Source organism: Rhinolophus sinicus, chromosome 2 (genome assembly GCF_057876585.1).
Source record: "Rhinolophus sinicus isolate RSI-liver-muscle chromosome 2, RSI-T2T, whole genome shotgun sequence".
NCBI lineage: Eukaryota > Metazoa > Chordata > Mammalia > Chiroptera > Rhinolophidae > Rhinolophus > Rhinolophus sinicus.
Window position 1 is genome coordinate 101,481,650 of NC_142502.1, and position 19,259 is coordinate 101,500,908.

The 19,259-nt window shown below is 49.1% G+C and overlaps 1 protein-coding gene and 1 long non-coding RNA gene across 4 annotated transcripts in view; both read right to left on the reverse strand.

Annotated features, from left to right (window-relative positions):
- The window catches only part of LOC148758844 (uncharacterized), a 69,703-nt gene that overhangs the window by 12,822 nt on the left and 37,622 nt on the right, over positions 1-19,259 (reverse strand). The gene's annotated exons all lie outside the window — the stretch shown is intronic.
- LOC109440227 (class I histocompatibility antigen, Gogo-B*0102 alpha chain-like) lies at positions 458-4,111 on the reverse strand. 3 transcript variants are annotated; one of them, XM_088795792.1, is made up of 8 exons: positions 3,853-4,107; positions 3,287-3,571; positions 2,771-3,046; positions 1,906-2,181; positions 1,690-1,803; positions 1,219-1,251; positions 1,029-1,076; positions 458-872 (listed from the first exon to the last, which is right to left on the reverse strand). In XM_088795792.1, the coding sequence occupies exons 1-8, from the start codon at positions 3,923-3,925 to the stop codon at positions 868-870; spliced, it is 1,110 nt and encodes a 369-aa protein (XP_088651918.1). In that variant the 5' UTR covers positions 3,926-4,107; the 3' UTR covers positions 458-867. The 3 variants fall into 3 exon arrangements, with proteins under 3 accessions (XP_088651918.1, XP_088651919.1, XP_088651920.1); XM_088795793.1 differs by lacking the exon at positions 1,219-1,251 and having other exon boundaries at positions 3,853-4,110; XM_088795794.1 differs by lacking the exons at positions 458-872; positions 1,029-1,076 and having other exon boundaries at positions 1,184-1,251; positions 3,853-4,111.

Sequence of the window (19,259 nt, forward strand, 5' to 3'; positions counted from 1 at the left end):
TTCCTCAAATTAAAACTAGAGCTGCCTTATGATCCAGCAATTCCAATTCTGGGTATTTATCCAAAGAAAACAAAAACACTAAATTGAAAAGTTATATGCACTCCTATGTTCATTGTAGCATTATTAGTATTAGCTAAGATATGGAAACAACCTACGTGTCCATCAGTAGATGAATGGATAAAGATGTGTGTGTGTGTGTGTGTATACCGTGTTTCCCCGAAAATAAGACCTAGCCGGACCACCAGCTCGAATGCGTCTTTTGGAGCAAAAATTACTATGAGGCCTAGTCTTGAGGTTCTACTGAAGGGACAAGGACAGAGAGGTGACCCCGCCGAGGAGTTACCACATCAGAGCCCATGATGCATTGAGCACCGATTGGGCTCAGGCCGTGTCCATGCTCTCGGTCCTCACAGCCTCTCCTGTCTCCATTTGCGACAGACTCAGCACAGCAAACACATGGATTCTGGAAGGTTCTCAGTGCTTCCATTTATTTTCTTTCCAACTTTAGGATTTTGCCCTTTAATTAATCCCTCAACCGTTCATAGCAAGAAATGAAAACATAAATTCATATCCAGATTCTTATTTCAACAGGAAGTAAGAAGTTGCTGCTCAGAGTAACATAAAGCAAAGATGGGGATGGAAACAGCCTCTGCTGGAACAGGACAGTGGGTCAAGGAAGAGACTCGGTCAGTGTGGGGAAGTGGTGTGGAGGGCAGGGGTGTGCAGTCTCCCATTTCCTCACGTGATGCGAGAGGAACACAGACACATTCAGATACCCTTTGCAGAAAGAGAGCTCAGAGGTTCCCGTGTCACAAAGTGGGGGCAGGAACAAATCTTGCATCATTCAGTCCCCACGAGGCAGCTGTCTCAAGCTGTCGAAGAAAATAATAATGAACAAATTCAGGTTAGAGGCTGTAAGTGGTGACATTCTCAAGAGTCCACTGCTGCTCAAACTGTCCCAAAGAATCCCCAGCACCCAGTCCTGTCCTCTCTGCCCCGCCCCCCACTTCAGGCCCTCCAGGTCTCACCTTTAGAAGACGTGAGGGACACATCAGAGCCCTGGGCACTGTCACCGCCTGGGGGATAACAAAACAGGATGTGGTCAGAACTCACAGCAGATGTGGCTAAAGGAGGAATTATGGGGGTGGGTGAGCTCCCCCAACGGCTTCCATCTGCACTATCCCCCGGGTCTCAGGGATCACCCCCCTCCATACTCACCCGCAGCCTGAGCGTAGCTCCCTCCTATTCCACCTGGGGGAAGAAAACATCACATCAAAACCCAGGAAGGAGGCAGGGCCATGAGGTCCTAAAGGAACCCCCTGGGCCTGGACCCCAGAGAAGTTTCCAGAACTGTGACTGCAGACCCACTACGGCAGAATCAGGAAACCTGAGGAAGGTACATGTGTGGGGACTGGACCAACCACCCTCCTAGAGGTCTGTCCTCAGCAGGACCTTCCGCTCTGACCTGTGACTATTGAGAATCAGGTCCCCATCACCAGAATCATCAAGGTGATAAATCTGTTCCTCATTTTCACACGTGTGTTAATAAAGTGTTAGAAATAGAGCCCTAGACAGGGAAAGCACACGTGTGTGGATGGTCCTTCCCACTAACGAGGCAGGACACACATCCACCTGGGGCTTGAAACCCCCCAGTGGGACAAGACACCTCAGTCCCCGCCCCTTCCCTACCTGAGCACTTCCTCCTCCACAGCACAGCTCCAGTGACCGCAGCTCCAAGGAGAACCAGCCCAGCAGTGATGCCCACCAACATGGCAGCAGGGATGGCGGCCTGAGGAGGCGGCTCTGGAAGGGACGGGAAGGTGAGGGCCCTGACCCCCAGGCCTCAGCCCCGACCTGACGTCCTCCAGAGGCCCCTGCTTTCCCTGAGAAGAGGCCCCCTCCTACCCCATCTCAGGGTCAGGGGCTCGGGCAGCCCCTTGTGCTGCACATGGCATGTGTATCTCTGCTCCTCTCCAGAAGGCACCCCCACAGCTGCCCACTTCTGGAAGGTCCCGTCCCCCGAAGGCCTGGTCTCCACGAGCTCCGTGTCCTGGGTCAGGTCCTCCCCATCACACTGCCAGGTCAGGGTGATCTCCGCAGGGTAGAAGCCCAGCGCCCAGCACCTCAGGGTGACGTCACGGTCAGAGGTGCGGTGGTGGGTCACGTGTGCCTTTGGAGGGTCTGAGGAGAAGGGTCATAAAATTCAGGACCTTTGCATCCCTCAGGGGACACTCCAGCAGTGGTCATGTGACCATCCAGAGAATGGTCAGGACAACTGGGTGGGGGAAGGGAGCACAAAACCCACACACCACACAGGACACAGGCATCCGGGATAATCTCTAGTCTTTTTGAAAGTTCCAGAATCAGGGTGAGACAGCCCAGAGCAGAGACAGGATGGAGAGAAAAGGGATTCCTGGTCCTGAGCTGGGTGGAGGCCACATGACTCAGAAAAGCTGGGGTCAGAGCTCAGTCACACTGTGTGCGGGGCAGCGAACAAGGCCTGAGAGAGAAAGTCCCCCGGGTTCCCAGAGCAGCTGCCAGAGTCACAGGGAACCGCTGATCAGTTATTTCTGAGATGGTCCCCCCTCCACCCCCTGAGAGACCGCACCCCTAACTGTCCCTGAGAGAAGGGGGGCCCTTTGAGTCACTCTCTGGTACCGGATCTGAAAACCCAGGCGGACTCCATCTTCCGGGGTCGGGGAGGGGGGGGTGTCCGGGCGTTGATCCCATTTCCTCCTCTCCTCGTAGGAGGCCCCGCGGCCCCTCTCACCTGCGCGCAGCAGCGTCTCCTTCCCCCTCTCCAGGTATTTGCTGAGCGACTCCACGCACGTGCCCTCAAAGTAGCCCCTCCATCGCTCCGCCAGACCCGTCGCCTCCAACTTCCCCCGGGAGATCTCTGCCGCCGAGTCCGCCGCGGTCCAGGAGCGCAGGTCCTCGTTCAGGGCGATGTAGTCGGCGCCGTCGTAGGCGGACTGATAGTACCCGCGGAGGAGGCGCCCGTCCGGCCCCACGTCGCAGCCGAACATCCTCTGGTAGGTGTGAGACCCTGACCCCGCCCCGCCGTCAGCTCCGACCTTTAACCCCGACCCTTAACCCTGCCCCCCCCACCCCGCAGTGATGGCGCCTGAACTGAAAATGAAACCGGATCAAAGGCCCCGCGGGCTCTTCCCGGGTGGAGGGGCCGGGCGGGTCCCGCAGCCTCGAGGTGAAGCTCGGACCCGGAGACTCGGGGGGACCCCGGCCCGTCCGTGGGGGTCGTGACCGGGACCCGGGCCGCGTCGCTCACCGGCCTCGCTCTGGTTGTAGTGGCCGCGGATGATGTTCAGGCACATTCGGTGATTCTGTGCTTCTGTCTTGGCTCTCTGCGTGTTCCGGTCCCAGTGCCCCGGCTCCTCCTGCTCCACCCACGGCCCCTCCATCCACGCCGCCCGCGGCTCCTCTCTCGGACTCGCCGCGTCGCTGTCGAACCGCACGAACTGCGTGTCGTCCACGTAGCCGACTTCGATGTACCGGGGCTCCCCGCGGCCGGGCCGGGACCAGGAGGTTTGGAAATACCTCAGGGAGTGGGAGCCTGGGGACGGGGAGGGGCTGAGACCCAGGCGACCCTCCTCCCGGCGCGTGTCCCGAGTCCGCGGGCGATGGGCCGGGAGGGGCGGGGGGCCCGGGAGACGGAAAAGGGGGGGACGGAGGGGAGGCGGCGGGAGACCCGAGTGGGCGACAGGAGTGGGCGGGACACGGGGCGGGGTCAGGGCGGGGCGGTGGTGACACATCCTCCCCGGGTCCTGCGTCCCCACAGGGCGGTCCCCTCGCTTTCCCCCCACGGAGACCGTTCCCTCCCGACCCCGCACTCACCCACCCGGGTCCCCGTCAGGCCCAGGGCCCCCGAGAGCAGCAGGAGGAAGGTTCCGGGGCCCATGACGCGCATCCTCGGGGTCAGGGGACAATCTGCGTGCGGGCGGGTCCGTGGACACTTTATAACCGGAAACGCGGTGACACTGATTGGCTTCTCTAGAAACCGGACGCAATGGGAGTGAGAACTGGGGCCGCGTCACGAGTTTCTAGACAAGAGGACCCGACACAGGTTGTGAGAAGGAGAAGCCAAGCCGCGGGGAGGTGGGGACTCCCCAACACTGAGCTTCCCCGCCCCAGACTCCGCCCTCAGGGTACCTGGGACTCTGCCCTGACCCCTCCTCCTGCACGGAGCGCTCTGTGTCACACTGTCACCCTGAGTCCTGACCCAGGGGCTGTCTGAGGAAACCAGGGCTCAGCCCCTTTTCCTCCTCTTCTCTTTCCGGAATCCCTCTCCCTGAAATGGACTCCCTGCCTCCCACCCTTTACCTCTCCCCCTGGACTCTTCTGGAAGAAGACACCCCCAGGGAACTTGATTCCACAGAGTGAGCTCGCCCTGGGAATAGAGGAAGGACCGGGCTTTTCTCTTTAACCCTGGAGAAGGTTGTGGCTGAAAACACCAGCTAGAGATTCTCATAGAGACCAGTCTCCTTGTTGTTAATTAACTACAGTGGGGAACAATCTTGGAAGCACTGATCATCAGGAAGCTAATCTGCAAATAAAAAAGTGCAATAATTCATTCTCTCCTTGGACACTGTATTAGTCATGTATGGCAGCATAACAAATTACCCAAAAGTTAGCAGCTCAAAACAACAAATGTGTACTTTCTCCTAGTTTCTCAGAGTCAGGAATGCAGGAGAATTTCACCTGAGCCCTTCTGGCTCAGGGCCTGTCTCAAGGTTGCAGTCAAGTTGTCAGCCAGGGCTGCATCATCTGAAGGCTTGACTGGGGCTGGAGGACTCGCATGACACACGGCTCAGTCATAGGGCTGTTGGAAGGGGCCTCATTTCTTTCCTGGATGGTTCCTGTATCCCTCTGTTCCTAGCCGTGGGGACTCTTCCATAAGGTGGCTAATGACTTAGGTAGGTTAGTCCCTAAGAGCAAGTGATAGGAGAGAGAGAGAGGAAGAGAGGGAGGGAGGGAGGGAGGGAGAGAGAAAGAGAGAGAGACCAAGACGGAAGCTGCAGTTTTGTGTCCTATGAGAGTCACATACCATTACATCAGCCTGATGAGAAGTGAGTCCTTATGTCCAGCCCACACTCAAGAGAGAAGGAATTACTCCACCTCTGGGAGGAAGGAGTGTCAAAGAATTTATATACATATAAAATTTACAATTAAATATTGTTTCAGGATTTTATAAAGCATAATCCTTTGATCATTTTCTTTAATGCCTTAAATTTCACTCTTAGAATGTAACTATTAAAAGTTTGAGACAGAGAAAGGAGATACAACAGTATTTGTAAGTTTTTATTGTAGATGCCTTTAATAACGTTCCCTACAATAAGTTGCAACAAAGTTGAGAACATACAGTAGCTGACCACACAGTTTAAAAACTGAGGGCCATAATGTTAATTCCTTTACAATAACTATCTTTGCTTTTTTAAGAATTTTCAAATTTGTTTCATTAAGAATGTCAGAAATATTGGCTACAATGCCAATTTTCTTACTAAATATCATCTTCAAAAATATTTGCGTAATGAAATCTGTTTTCAAAATTTTGGAAAAATGTGAATCTCATGCCTCAGTCTATACACCTTGGTATCCTGACAACAATTTTGTTGTGATACACTGGGCAGCGATGGTTAACATCAATCTAGGAACAAAGTGTTCCCAAACTGGCTGTCCGGTTGGAATCCTAGAATAAATGTCACATCTTTCATTGTGTTTTTGAATGAGATTTGGTAGAAGCAATTTGGACACCAGTGTGATTCTAAAAAGCACTGTTGATATGTGACTCTGGACACTGAAGTTTTTTTGTTTTGTTTTTAATCTTTATTGGGGAATATTGGGGAACAGAGTGTTTCTCCAGGGCCCATCAGCTCCAAGTCGTTCTCCTTCAATCTAGTGGAAGGCGCAGCTCAGCTCCAAGTCCAGTAGCTGTTTTCAATCTTAGTTGCAGGCGGCACAGCCCACCATCCCATGGTAGAGAGCTCGTGCTCTAACCAACTGAGCCATCTGGACCCCCCTGAAGTTTTTTTCAAAGCAGCTCTGTTGTATCTTCCATTCACACTGTTTAGATACATATAAAACTTATAGTTAAGTATTGTTTCAGGATTTTATAAAGCATAATCCTTCTTTTATGTGATCATGAAGCCCAGCCCTTGCCTCAGGCCTTAGAGGGTACTGCTTCTGGGGGAGAAACTGTGAGGGATCCCTAAGACTAATGAAGACTGGGGTTCTTAGCCCGGCCAGGAATCCCAGTGTCTCAGACACGGTGTCACTTTGACTCTTCCATGTAGGGGTGAGAGTACTCAGAGTGTCTTCAGTTTGCGTAACTAACATTTGGAGGGGCGGTCTTAGGACAGGATTTTCTCCTATAACTAAATTATTTTCGTTCCTAACAATTGGAGAAGGTCCCTCCCAAGGAGAGGAGTTGGGCCTTCAGGGACCACAAGAAAGGAATGAATGAAGTAACACCCGTCCCGATATGGGAGAGCTCCCTCATTATAGGAGTTTACGTCCCCTCAGTATAGAAATTTTAAGTGTCCCTTTCCCTCGTTTCTTAGCTCCTTAGCCCCTGGTCTTAATCACTCTTCTAATCAGTTTCTAAATCCTAAACTAAGGATTGCTCCTGGCCTAAATCACAGAATGTGGCTCACCCCTGCCTAATAACTACTTAAAAGCCTGTGAGCTATAATCATTGCAGCCCAACGTTCCCCCAAGCCATTCCAGACCTAACTCTTGGATAAAGAAGGCCATACCAGAGACCGAATGGGTTTTAACACTCCTCCAGGCCAGTCCAGACCTAACCCTGGGCTTTGAGTCCCATCCCTGGAGCCAGCGCTTTTGATTTATTAATTAATATCTGTCTCTCCTCATCTAGGGGCCGTTGGGATACAAATTATGTCCCAGTGAGGCTTCTAATACACCCCGACCAATGAAGAAAAGACCGCCCTTTTTATTATTTAAGAACAAATAGGGTGAGAGTTCTGTGAATCCCCATTAGGTAGGGACAGCACTACTCCCTTCTCAGCTTGAAGCAGATACAGAAGAAGAGACCTCCTGTCCCTCAACTCCCCACAGAGATTTATGGGGATCACGTCTCTCAGGGAAAATAAAGCAGGCAGTTAGAGACAGGTAATGGGGTCTCTGCATTCCTGCATGTCCAACACAATCTATGGGGACCACCACCTGGAGACCTCCCAAATCCTTCTCTTATCTGCCCTAAGCAGTAGCCACTGTGAGGAGACAGACCATAAATTAGACCGGTCCTGTGCAGTAAAGGGCTACAGCGACCTCCGTCTCACCCTGGCCACATTATGCCATCATTATATTATCATACAGAGGCCCAGACATTCATTAATATCATTATAACAGACTGAACTCTGGGAAGGGACATGCGCAGTCTAAGAGGGTGAGGTAATGGCCCCTTGTCAATCATAGGTGCCAATCAAGCAGTCTGGCTCCCAGAGAGGAACAGCCCATCCCAGAGAATAAGATAAAACCCCAAGGCTCCCATGAGCAGCTGCCCCTTGAGCATTGAGCCCCCCCTTGAGCCCTGCCTTTGCGGGGGCAGCTGCAAACCCTTTGGGGTGTACTTTTTCTCCAAACAATGCCACCTGGAGCCCTGAGCCTTGAGCCGCTTTTCTCAGTGCTCGGCCTGCTCCTACTTCTTTGGAGTGACTATCTGTTCTAATAAATTTTCCTCTCACCGCTTCACCTCTGTGTCTGGTTCAATTCTTTGCTCAAGACGCCAAGAACAGGGACACCGTGTCAAGGAGGGCCCATCCTTTGGTAACACAGTGGCGAGTTTCCCAGTTCTCCTCCCCAAGGCCCAGGTTCAACCCCCGGTGTGAGAGCCAAGCCCGGTCATCTCCCAGAGAAGGGCCCCCATCTCCGGTAACACAATGTGCATCTTGAAACACTGGGAGCAGGATCACAGACTTAACCTTGATGGGCCTTGATGACCCTCCTGGACAGGCCACTAAGGGGGGCCGTGCAGCAGTGCGAATGTGGGCATGAAGGCTTCGGCCACTGTGATCTCGGGCTCGCCCCCCTGCACCCGGGCTCGCTCTACTACCCTCAGTTCTAGTTTCGGTGGCAGCTCAGGGTCACTGCTGGAGTAAGACCGAAGATCTCGTGCGTGTGCATGCTCACCAGTGTGTCAGGAACCTACTCGTCCTCTTTGCCCACAGTCACAGCCACTCCCCAGAGCTCACAGAGGAGCAGGTTAGCTTCTCCAGGAGGCCCCCCCCCAACCGCTGCCCACCACTGCGGAACCACTCGGCCTGTACAAATGTCCTGTACGCTGTTTTCCTAAGTGCCCACAATTTGGCACAGCAGCTCATGTTCTTCTAAACATACACTGAGTTTCTGACTTTTGGAGGTGTTTTCTTCCTCCCAGCAACTCCTCTTGTTTGGTTGTGTTACATGGTGGCACACTGACCCAGGGGTGTGTTCTGAGTTCTCACTCAGAACTCCCCCAGATTTCCTGTTGTCGTGCGGGAGACCCTGATCGCTGCACCATTTGTCGTGCGGAGTGGCCTGCGGGGTCTCTGCTCCCGTTCCCCACACAAGTACGCAGGATATGGTGAGGCCAAAAAGGAACACCCACAGAGCCATAGGTAGGGGAGTCATACCACTATGGTCTCACTGGAGGCTGGGTTCACCGGACGTGTGACCTGCTGTCCGTTTTTTTGCCAACCGACCCACGACTCTCCTCCACTCTCCTCGGCTCTGTTCCTCTACTCTCTTCGGCTCTCCTCTGCAATACTGGGCTCTCCTTGGCTCTCCTCGGTAGCCGCAGCAGTTATACTAGCGGCCTATTGGCCAACTGGCTGCAGCTGACGGCCAATCAGCCACAGCTGACGGCCATCTACTACCTGAGCCAGCACCTTTCCACGTGAGGCCCAGAGCCTGTAAACCACTCTCTGGGGCTCTGTCCCCACACCTGTCCTGGGTTTGACATGGGGAAGTCTCCCCCAAAGTCTGACGCCCACACCTGCCTCAATGGTGTTCTCTACCCCGAGTGTCAGGAAGAAGCACATGTTCTCCAGGGACCTAACTCTGCGGCTTTCCCAGTCCCTCTTAACCTTCCAGGCTCAGCCCCGGCCCGATGGCAGAAGCTGGCAAGTACACTCCTGTTGCTGTGATTTTGTTATTTAACAACAGACTGTACATCCCTGGGACTCGGCTGGCTTTGGGGTGGGACCAAGGCATCCCTCCCCATCCCATATCCAAAGAGCTGGCAGTGCAGGTCAAGGCGCAGACATTACAGGGCCAGGTTTCAGGGCTGACTGCTGATGTGACAAAGGAAGGGTGTCCAAGTTTCCCTGATGTAGAATCAAGCCCAACCCCCTTCCCACGGTCTTCAGCAGCGCTCTCCCCTCACCTCCTGACACTCCAGCCACCGTGCCTTCCCTCTGCCTCCTCCCTTCCCCAGCACCTCAACCTCTGACCCCTGTAGGGCCGTTCCTCTGCAGGGAAAACCCTTTGGCAGACCTCTGCGTGGCTGGCTGCAGCGGCCTCTCCTCTACCTCCCCATCAGGGAGAAGAACCTAGAGCAGGGCAGGCCCCAGGCAAGTGCTGAGAAGGGCCTGCTCTCCGTGCAGCCTCACATCAGAGCAGGGACAGCTGTCACATGCGCGGCCTATTTCCCTGCAGAGTCTCTTTTGCTTCCCTCCTCCTTCCAGGACCTGTAACAGCCTGACAGGCCCCCTTGGGCAGGTACAGCCCTCCTCAGGCTCACAGCTGGGGGAGAGAAACCCCCACTCCCTCCCTCTGCAGTTCACAACTGCACATGGAGGCCCCACTGGTTATGAATTATGATCTCATGTCCAAGGCCAATGTCAGCCTATCTGACCACCATTACAGTTTCCCTTCAGCCAGGAGGGTTTCCTACCATCACCGCTCACACCCCAACACTCTCAGTCCTGCACAACCTCTTGTACAGCCACCACCTCGCATCTGAGAAGCTCTGTGACTTGTCAGCCCTGAATCCTACAGGTTACACTGTTTTCTTCAAGTCTCCAAGCTGCCAATATCAAGATCCTCACTCGATACCAAGATTCAAGTACAATCACTTACTCTTCAGTCTTCCCCTGTGAGAAAGGAAGCTTTCATCCATTTCAATTTGGGCAATTTTCACATGGTCAACAGTCTATCTGGTGGGTAGATTTCAGTGTTGCTGCATTTTCCTCCACCACTTACCCACTTACTTTCCTCCCCACCCTTCAATGGTGGCCTCATGACAGACTGAAACATGTGCCCTTCTTCTACCATGGGCTCCCCTGTAGTCTTTTTTTTTTTTAACTTTTAAAATGTGATATAACTTGCATACAGTAACTACACAAATCTTAAGTGTATACATGGATGACTTTATATGTACCGGGGGTGTCAAAAATATGTAGACAAGTGGACACTTTGGTCAACGTTGCTCAAGCAGTAGTTCCCCGTCATCAGAAGTGTCTGGACGCTGATGGGAACCACTCTGGGCACCTCTTGTAAATGCAGACATCAAACGTGACTTGTATTCATCTTTTGTAATCGGTATATAGTGAGTATTACAATTTTAATAGTTTTCCTTTCTTACAATGTACATACATTTTTTTGGCACCCCCCCCATATACATAAAACCACCCGCATCAAGGTGAAAAACACGTCCTGCCCCAGAAGGCTCACGCTCCTCCCCAGTCAACACTCCCCACCAACCACTGACCTCAATCAACAATCAACTAGTTTTGCCTGTTCTTGAACTTCACATAAATGCTTTCCTTCCATCTTATTTCAAGTCAGGTTCCAAAGCCTTCACCTTTTAAAAAATTGTTATTTGAGATATAATTGACAAGCATTGTGACAATTGACAAACATTGTGAAAGTTTAAGGTGTACAATGTGTTGGCTTGATACATTTATCTATTGTAATTTATTACCACCAAAGGGTTAGCTAACACTTCCATCACGTCCCATAATTATAATTTCTTTTTTCTGGTGAGAACAATTAAGACCTAGTCTCCTAGCAACTTTGAAGTTTATAATGTAGCGCTGTTGGCTATAATCCCTACGCTGTGCGTTAGATCTCCAGGACTGACTTATCTATTAGCTGCAAGTTCCCGAAGCCTGATTCTTAACCACGTGGTACATATCACCTCCTAGCTTCCTAGGCATCCGTACAAGGACCATGTGACGTATTAAGTACACAGGGCTCTTATGTACACATGCGACTGAGAGAACTTAAAAAGATGTTTAATTCCGCCAAGTTACCATGTGACCCAGCCATTCCACTCCTACATACACTCAGGAGAATGGAAAACATACATCCACACAGAAACCTTCACATGAATTTCATAGCATTATTCATAATAGCCAAAAAGTGGAAACAACGTAAATGTCCATCAACTGATGAATGGATAAACAAAATGAGGTACAGCCATATAATATTATTTAGCCATAATAAGGAATAAAATACTGATACGAATGAGCCTTGAAAACATCATGCTTAATAAAAGAATCCAGAAAAGGCCTCATATCACAATACTCCATTTATAAGAAATGTCCTGAAGGTAAATCTATAGAAACAGGAAGATTAGTGGCGGCCAGGGGCTGAGGAGGGTGGTGAGGGATGGAGGGTGACTACTAATGGATATAAGGTTTCTTTTTGGGGTGATGAAAATGTACTGAAATTAGTGGTGATGGTTGTACAAAACCATCATATCCAAGATGAATATACTAAATACCACTGAATAGTGGAAGAATTTTTACGGTATGTGAATTATATCTCAATAAAGCTGTTGTTTTAATAAAGGATGTTTAATTCATTGTGAACTTAGGCTATTTTACTAAATAAAATTCCTATTTGTTTGTCATTAAGGTTGCTGGATCATGATCAAAGAAACTGAAAGTAACCTGACATTGTTTTGAATTTTTACCTTTCACTTTGCAAAGAAAAGTAAACTGATTTCACTTTTAGGTTGCAATGGGCCTAAACACAGTTGTCTATGTCATTTCCCCACCAGGAGAAAGTGTTTCTTCACTAAAATGGAAAGACTACAAATGCAAAAATTCTATTCTTGAGAAAATGCCCTAACATTTTCCTTAAATCAAAGCACTTACTATCTAAAAGTAGTTGTCCCCATAAACAGGGGATCCTGGAGGCTTCCCTGCTAAAAGAACATAACTAAACAATATTTTCCCTCAACAAGCAGGTATAAAAACTACTATCAATCACGGCAACACTTTGATGTCTCAAGATAAACAATGAACATAAACACCCAGCACCAGGGTAAGGATCTGAGTAAAGGTTTATTTATTTGCTCTAAGAATAATAGTAGTACTAATTACTAGTATATATCGAGCAACCATAATGTACTAAATAAACACTGTCCTTGGTTCTTTACAAATAGGATGTTAAATTAATTCCTCACAGTAACCCTGAGGAAAGTATTTTTATCCTCATTTCATAGATCAGGACATTGAGGCCTAGAGAAATTGAGCAAACCATCTGTCCTTAATCACACAGGTAAAAGGGTCCAAATAATAACCCAAGTCTTTCTGAACTGAAATGATCTCTCCTCTATCCCTCTATGTTCCTCTTCAAAATGAAAAAGGAAGCCAGAAACTTGAGAAAACTGAACAGACTCCTCTTCCTATCTTGCAAAAGTAGTGCCTTGAAAAACGGTGACTGTTCCTATTGTCCAAATAGGAAACACAGAAAACAAAAGATTGTCAATAACAACTAGCACTCAGTAGGCACAAAAGACCATGCATGTCCCACATCTCATCTACTGCCTCCTGATTGAACAGTTCTCCCATTGATTCTGATTATAACCTTAGGATGCCAAAATTTAATGACCTCACTATGGAAAACCCCAGAGAACAACAGTTAGTGAGACTGGAGAGCTCACTAGACCAGGAAGGAAAAGGAATCAGTTGGCAGGAAGTGGTGCTTATCTAAAAACACAGGAGTCTTTAGCACTGACATTAACACTGTGATTCGACAGCACTTTCATCTGAAGCTATCTCTGCATTCCCTTGCAGTATTTTAATACTGTGTCAGTAGAAGCTGATTACCACCTGTTGGGACAGAGCCCCAGAAAGTAGTTTACAGGCTCTCGGCCTCACGTGGAAGGGTGCTGGCTCGGGTAGTAGATGGCCGTCAGCTGTGGCTGATTGGTCGTCAGCTGTAGCCGGTTAGCCAATTGGCCGCTAATATAACTTCTGCGGCTACGGAGGAGAGCCGAGGAGGGCGGAGGAGAGTGGAGGAGAGTCGTTGGTCGGTTGGCAGAAAAACGGACAGCAGGTCACATGTCCGGTGAACCCAGCCTCCAGTGAGACCGTGGTGGTATGACTCCCCTACCTATGGCTCTGTGGGTGTTCCTTTTTGGCCTCACCATGTCCTGCGTTCTTGTGTGGGGAGCGGGAGCAGAGACCCCGCAGGCCTCCCTGCACGACAAATGGTGCAGCGAGCAGGGTATGGTGTCGGCTGAAATTCTCCGGAATATACTGGAGCAATTTACACTTATAAAAGCTCATCTTCGTAAGCAGAGTATGGTGCCTGCCAACACCTACTGAAGCACGGTGGAGCGGTTTGTGCGTGTGAGAGCCCAGCTTCGGGAGGCCCATGAGGAGCGACACCTGGAACGGGAGGCACGGTCTGCCTAGGAGACTCAAGCCTCCAGCTGGCACATCACCCTCTTGGCCATGGACGGCGTTGCCTTCATTTTGGTGATCTGCTGCAGCCTTAAGCTCCGAGAGTTGTGGACATATTACACCGAGGCCTCCACCCACTCAGACACCTGGCCTGGCGAGCAAGATTCCGACCAGGTAGGAATGGCGTCTGACTCTGGGCAGGAGGACGTGTGACCCCCACACAGTGTATGGTGTCCGGTGGCCACTGTTCTCAGGAGTTGGACCCCAAGGAGGGGTGGGAGGACATGGACGGCTCTCCGGCCAGCGTGGAGAGGGCCCTGCAGGCTCTGGCTGAGTGGTTGCTGGAGGAGGAGAAGGCTACAGCCGGCCGCAGGCTGGATGTTCCTCACGGCCTTGAGTCTCAACACGGAAAATGCGCTTAATGAAATGGTCCAGGTGCTGGACCAGGTGTCCCGGTGGAAGCACTGGAAGCCCGGGTCCACTTGTTAGAACAGGGGCCCCAAGGTGGAGACTCTGAGGCAGAGGCGGAGGAAGCGAGTGGAGACAATGTAGCTCCCAACCGCCAAGCCCCGCCAATCTTGAAGCAAAGGGTAAAACGTGAGCAACCTTTGGGCCCTGGGGGCGTTGCTGCTGGCAACCCAGCTGTGACTGAGTTCACTACCTACACCCCATACGCTCCCACTGAGTTGCAGGAGCTGGGGAGGCGGTACAGACAGCGCCCTGGAGAGCCAGTCTTGGCTTGGCTATTACGTTTATGGGATGAGGGAGCAGACAGCATTCTCTGTTCTCCAGGCGAGATGGAAAAGCTAGCCTTCGTGACAGCGCATCCGTCCCTGCGACAAAGGTTAGAAAACTGTGATAGGTTGGCCAACAACCAGGGCAACCATTCTCTAATGCAGTGGCTCACGGCTGCGGTATGCACCGTATGGGGACAGGCTGCCGAGCTGCCAGACACTGTGAGTCAATGGCAGTCATATACAGAACTTACGCAAATAATCCGTGACATGGGTATGAGACATGCTATTTTTAACCTCAACATGCAGGGCCCAGATGACGAGCTTTTTACTGCCAGCATGAGAGATCTGGTTTTGGATACTGCACCTGCGAGTGCTTTTGGATCCTTGGTTGCTATTCTTACACCCTATGTAGGGCGACGGATCCATGAAGTTACAACTTCCATGGCCACCCTAGGGGATGTAGAAAGCTGGAGGCGAAGGAAGTTAAGACAGAAGGTCCGCGCAGTTGAGACCTAGAAGCCCAAACCAAAGGTAAAGGGGCAGGCCTCAGAGAGTAACACACGCACAGATGTGGTGTGATCTCGTGGCAGCAGGGGTCGATAGGAAGAAAATAGACCAGCAACCCAATGCACTCCTGCTTGAACTTTGGAAACAGTTGCATCCAGAACAACAATTCCGGAAAAAGCATAAAGGAGGAGTCTGGGAAAGCGGGACCCGTGTCCCTCCAGGACTTCATGCAGCCACTTGAGGCCGACTCCTTTCAGGTCAGAGGGGATGAGCAGGGACCGGAGGCCCCACGTGGAACTGTCCATACATTGGTCCCTTCTAATGTACAGAGGGTTTTGGCTCTAGTTGATACTGGAGCCGACTGCAGTCTCGTTTATGGGAACCCAGAACTGTTCCCCGGACCAGCAATCTGCATTGATGGCTACGGGGGAAAAACTGTGACTGTGAAAGCCGTTTCCTTACCACTGGGTATAGGAAGGCTTCCTCCTCGTACCTACAAGGTTTATGTCTCCCCCGTTCCGGAGTATATTCTAGGGGTGGACGTGCTACATGGCCTCAGCTTACAGACGTCGGTAGGAGAGTTCCGTCTCCGGATCTGGGTGGTGAAAGCAGTGACACACGGGCATGCTCACCACCCTCCTCAAGTGTTGCCACAGCCCTGGCACGTGGTTACAGTGTGACAGTACCGCCTGCCAGGAGGACAGGAGGAGATTGGTCGTACAATATTGGAATTGGAGAAGGCACATATTGTGAGGCCAATGCACAGTCCCTTTAATTCCCCAGTATGGCCTGTCAAGAAGCCAGATGGGACCTGGCGAATGACTGTGGACTATAGGGAGTTAAATAAGGTGACGCCACCCTTGCACGCTGCAGTGCCTTCAATTCATGATTTAATGGAGCGTCTGACTGTCCGCCTGGGGACATATCACTATGTAGTGGACTTGGCCCTGGCAGGTCAAAAGGCCCCACTGTCGATGGTTGGGCCTGATAGCCCCCATGGGGGGCCGGTTTGACTCATGATTTGCAAGTGACGCCAGGGGTGGTGGCTGAGTGGCCACCGCAAGTGACTGTAGTATACAGAGGTCCTGATACCGGGATGATTTTGCGAGGAAACTATGTGCTCTCACTATGGCCTATTATGGGGTCCCCTGTTCTGTTACATGTTGAAACTATGCAAGGGACCCCAAGCACTGCCATAAAGTTCTGGTACCACAAACCGGGAAAGGTGCCAGTGGCAGCGACCCTCCTTTCCCAGGACAAAAACTAGCATGTATCGTCCCAGATGGAAGGGATTTGCCATTGTTGGTTCCTAAGACTACCGTTTCTTTTCGTCCGTTGGTGTCAGTAGACGAATATGGCACAGGGACCCTCGCGGAAGACGCTTGTCTTGTAGATTGTGAGGCGAGATCCTATAGGGGTGGAGTGTGGGGACAGAGCCCCAGAAAGTAGTTTACAGGCTCTCAGCCTCACGTGGAAAGGTGCTGGCTCGGGTAGTAGATGGCCGTCAGCTGCGGCTGATTGACCATCAGCTGTAGCCAGTTAGCCAATTAGCCGCTAATATAACTGCTGCGGCTACAGAGGAGAGCCGAGGAGAGCCAAGGAGAGCCGAGGAGAGCCGAGGAGAGCCAAGGAGAGTGGAGGAGAGTAGAGGAGCAGAGTCGAGGAGAGTGGAGGAGACGTCGGTCGATTGGCAGAAAAACGGACAGCAGGTCGTATGTCCGGTGTACCCAGCCTCCAGTGAGACCATAGTGGTATGACTCCCCTACCTATGGCTCCATGGGTGTTCCTTTTTGGCCTCACCATATCCTGCATTTTTGTGTGGGGAGCGGGAGCAGAGAACCCGCAGGCCTCCCGGCACGACAGATGTAATAGAACAAACATGAAGCCAACTCACCAGGTGGGAAAACCAGTAAAATGCTCATACATTGTGACCTGTATAATTATGCAGAAGAAGGGAGCAGGATTACACATGGCAAGTTCTTGCTTCTGGGACAACTCTGCTGACGGGAGCCGCACCGTGCGATTGGAGGAGGAGACCAGGTGCTTCACTGTCAGAGCCTGTGGACCGTCCATTTGAGCTCCTCGTCTGCCTGTGAGCTTTCTCCTTTTGTCTCAGCATTTCTCTTCCATCTTCTACCACCCGCTGTGAATTCAGTGAACACGATTTTCATTCTCTGTAAGTGTCCTTTCTTGCACTCCCAAAATGTAGAGGAAAAAAACCCCAAATGACGGCACTGTTCTGTGAGCTGCACACCCTAAGTCAGAGGAATCATTCTGTGAACCCAGAGGTTTGGTCACTGAGACTTTATAGCTTGAAGTCAGGTAGTATTTTTCTTCTAACTTTGTTCTTCTACTTTAAATTTACTTAATGTTAAGTTGTTCATGCTTCTATTCCACTTTCGAATTGATCTGAGACTTTTTTGAAAAATATGTGCTTTTATTTTGACTGGGATAGTTTCATACATACTTTTGTTTGTTAGTTTCATATATATAATTATATTTATATTCACAGAGATATGTGCCATTTTATGTTATCATTCTCAAAGATTGGAATTTCCCTCTGAAATAATTAATTCAGTGTTAAGTTTATTTAACATATCTCCCTCATAGTATGGACCTAGCAGCAGCAGTTTATCTTAGATTTACTTTATGTAAATCTACTCATATTTCAACGTTGTTCTTTTTGTTTTTCTTTTAACCTTACAAATGTTTCTTTACTGCCTTTTGGACTCCATGGTTTCTGCTGAGACACAGATTGTTAGAATCATTGTGCCTCTATATTTAATGTGTATTTTTTAAATTGATTTCAAGAATTTCTCTTAATGTTGGTTTTTAGTAGTTTAACTTGGATGTATTTGTGTGTGTGTGTTTGTGTGTGTGTGTGTGTGTGTGTGTGTGTGTGTTTCTAATTTATCCCAAATGGATTTGGTTGAGCTTCTTGAATCTATAAATCTATGTTGTTCCCAAATTAGAGGATATTCAGCAATTATTTGTACAAACATTTTATTTGTTCAATTATCTCACTTTTCTTCTTTTGTCATTTCAATTACCCATATGCAGATAAATAAATGGTCAAAGCCTATGGGGGGAAAATATCCCACACATCCCAGGGCCTCTTACAATTTTATTCATTAATTTTTCTCCCTCTCTCCTTAGAATGGGTGATATTACCACCATTAATCTATCTTCAAACACACTAAACCTTTCCTCTGACATCTCCTTTCTGCCATTATAGCCTGCTTCTATTTTATTTCAGAGATTGCATTTTTTCATTCTAAATTTTCCATTTAAAAAGTATTTTCTATTTCTTTGATGCAATTGTCTATATTTAATTCATTTACCTCAATAACAAATATTAAAAACTGCTTTAAACTTTTTGTCTGATAATAACAATATCTGAATCATGCTGGTGTTTGCTTCTTTTCTTCTCACTGAGGAAACATTTCCATTTACATGGTTTTTGACATGTTAAGTAATTTGGGATTGTATCATACACAATGTGAATTTTGTATTGTGTGTATTCTCAATTATTTTATATTGTCCTGAAGGGAATTGATGTCTTTGTCTAACAAAATCTAGATAGGGCTAAAAATCTGCCATACTTTATGTGGGTAGGGGCTCAGATCTCAAATCAGACTGCTTTCAGTTTTCCCTGCACATGCATACAATCTTGACAAACTCATACACGTATTTTGGAGTTTGTTTCTCTGGGTCTCTGCTTCCCCGAGTTACCTGGTCACTTGGTGACTCTTATTCCCCAGGCTCCTTTCAATGTTTTTCTATTTAGAAATAGAAAGTACAGCTGTACTTTATATCGGTATTTTAGCTACCCAGGCCCTAAAACACAAAACGTAGTCATGTGATCACTTCCTTGAATCCTGCACTTCTTCCAAATTCTCCCTGTATTTTTGTCACTCATCAGAGCCCTCGGGTAGCTTTATTTTATGTTTTATCCACAGTTTATAATTGCTCTTTTGTTGTCCAAAATGATTGTGACATTTTAAATGGTTAAAATTATACACAAACATTTTAGACAGCAATACAGTTAAAGTTTAAAATAAGCAACAAATGATGATTGACTTCCTTACAACCAACAAAGAACATTTACTTCAAAATTAATATCCTTGCTTAATACTACTTGTGATCTAAGAAATGTTCACAATGACAAAATATTAGCTGTAGAAAGCCCATCTTGGCATATTTCTATTGAAATCATGTGTAAACTTAATGTAAGTCAGACTCTTGTATGTTTATTATTCATTAATTCGTAGATTTTCAAATTTAAATTTTATTTTTCTTGTGATAAAATACTAAAAGTTATTTATTAATAGTCCTTATAGTTTTATATATAGTTCACATT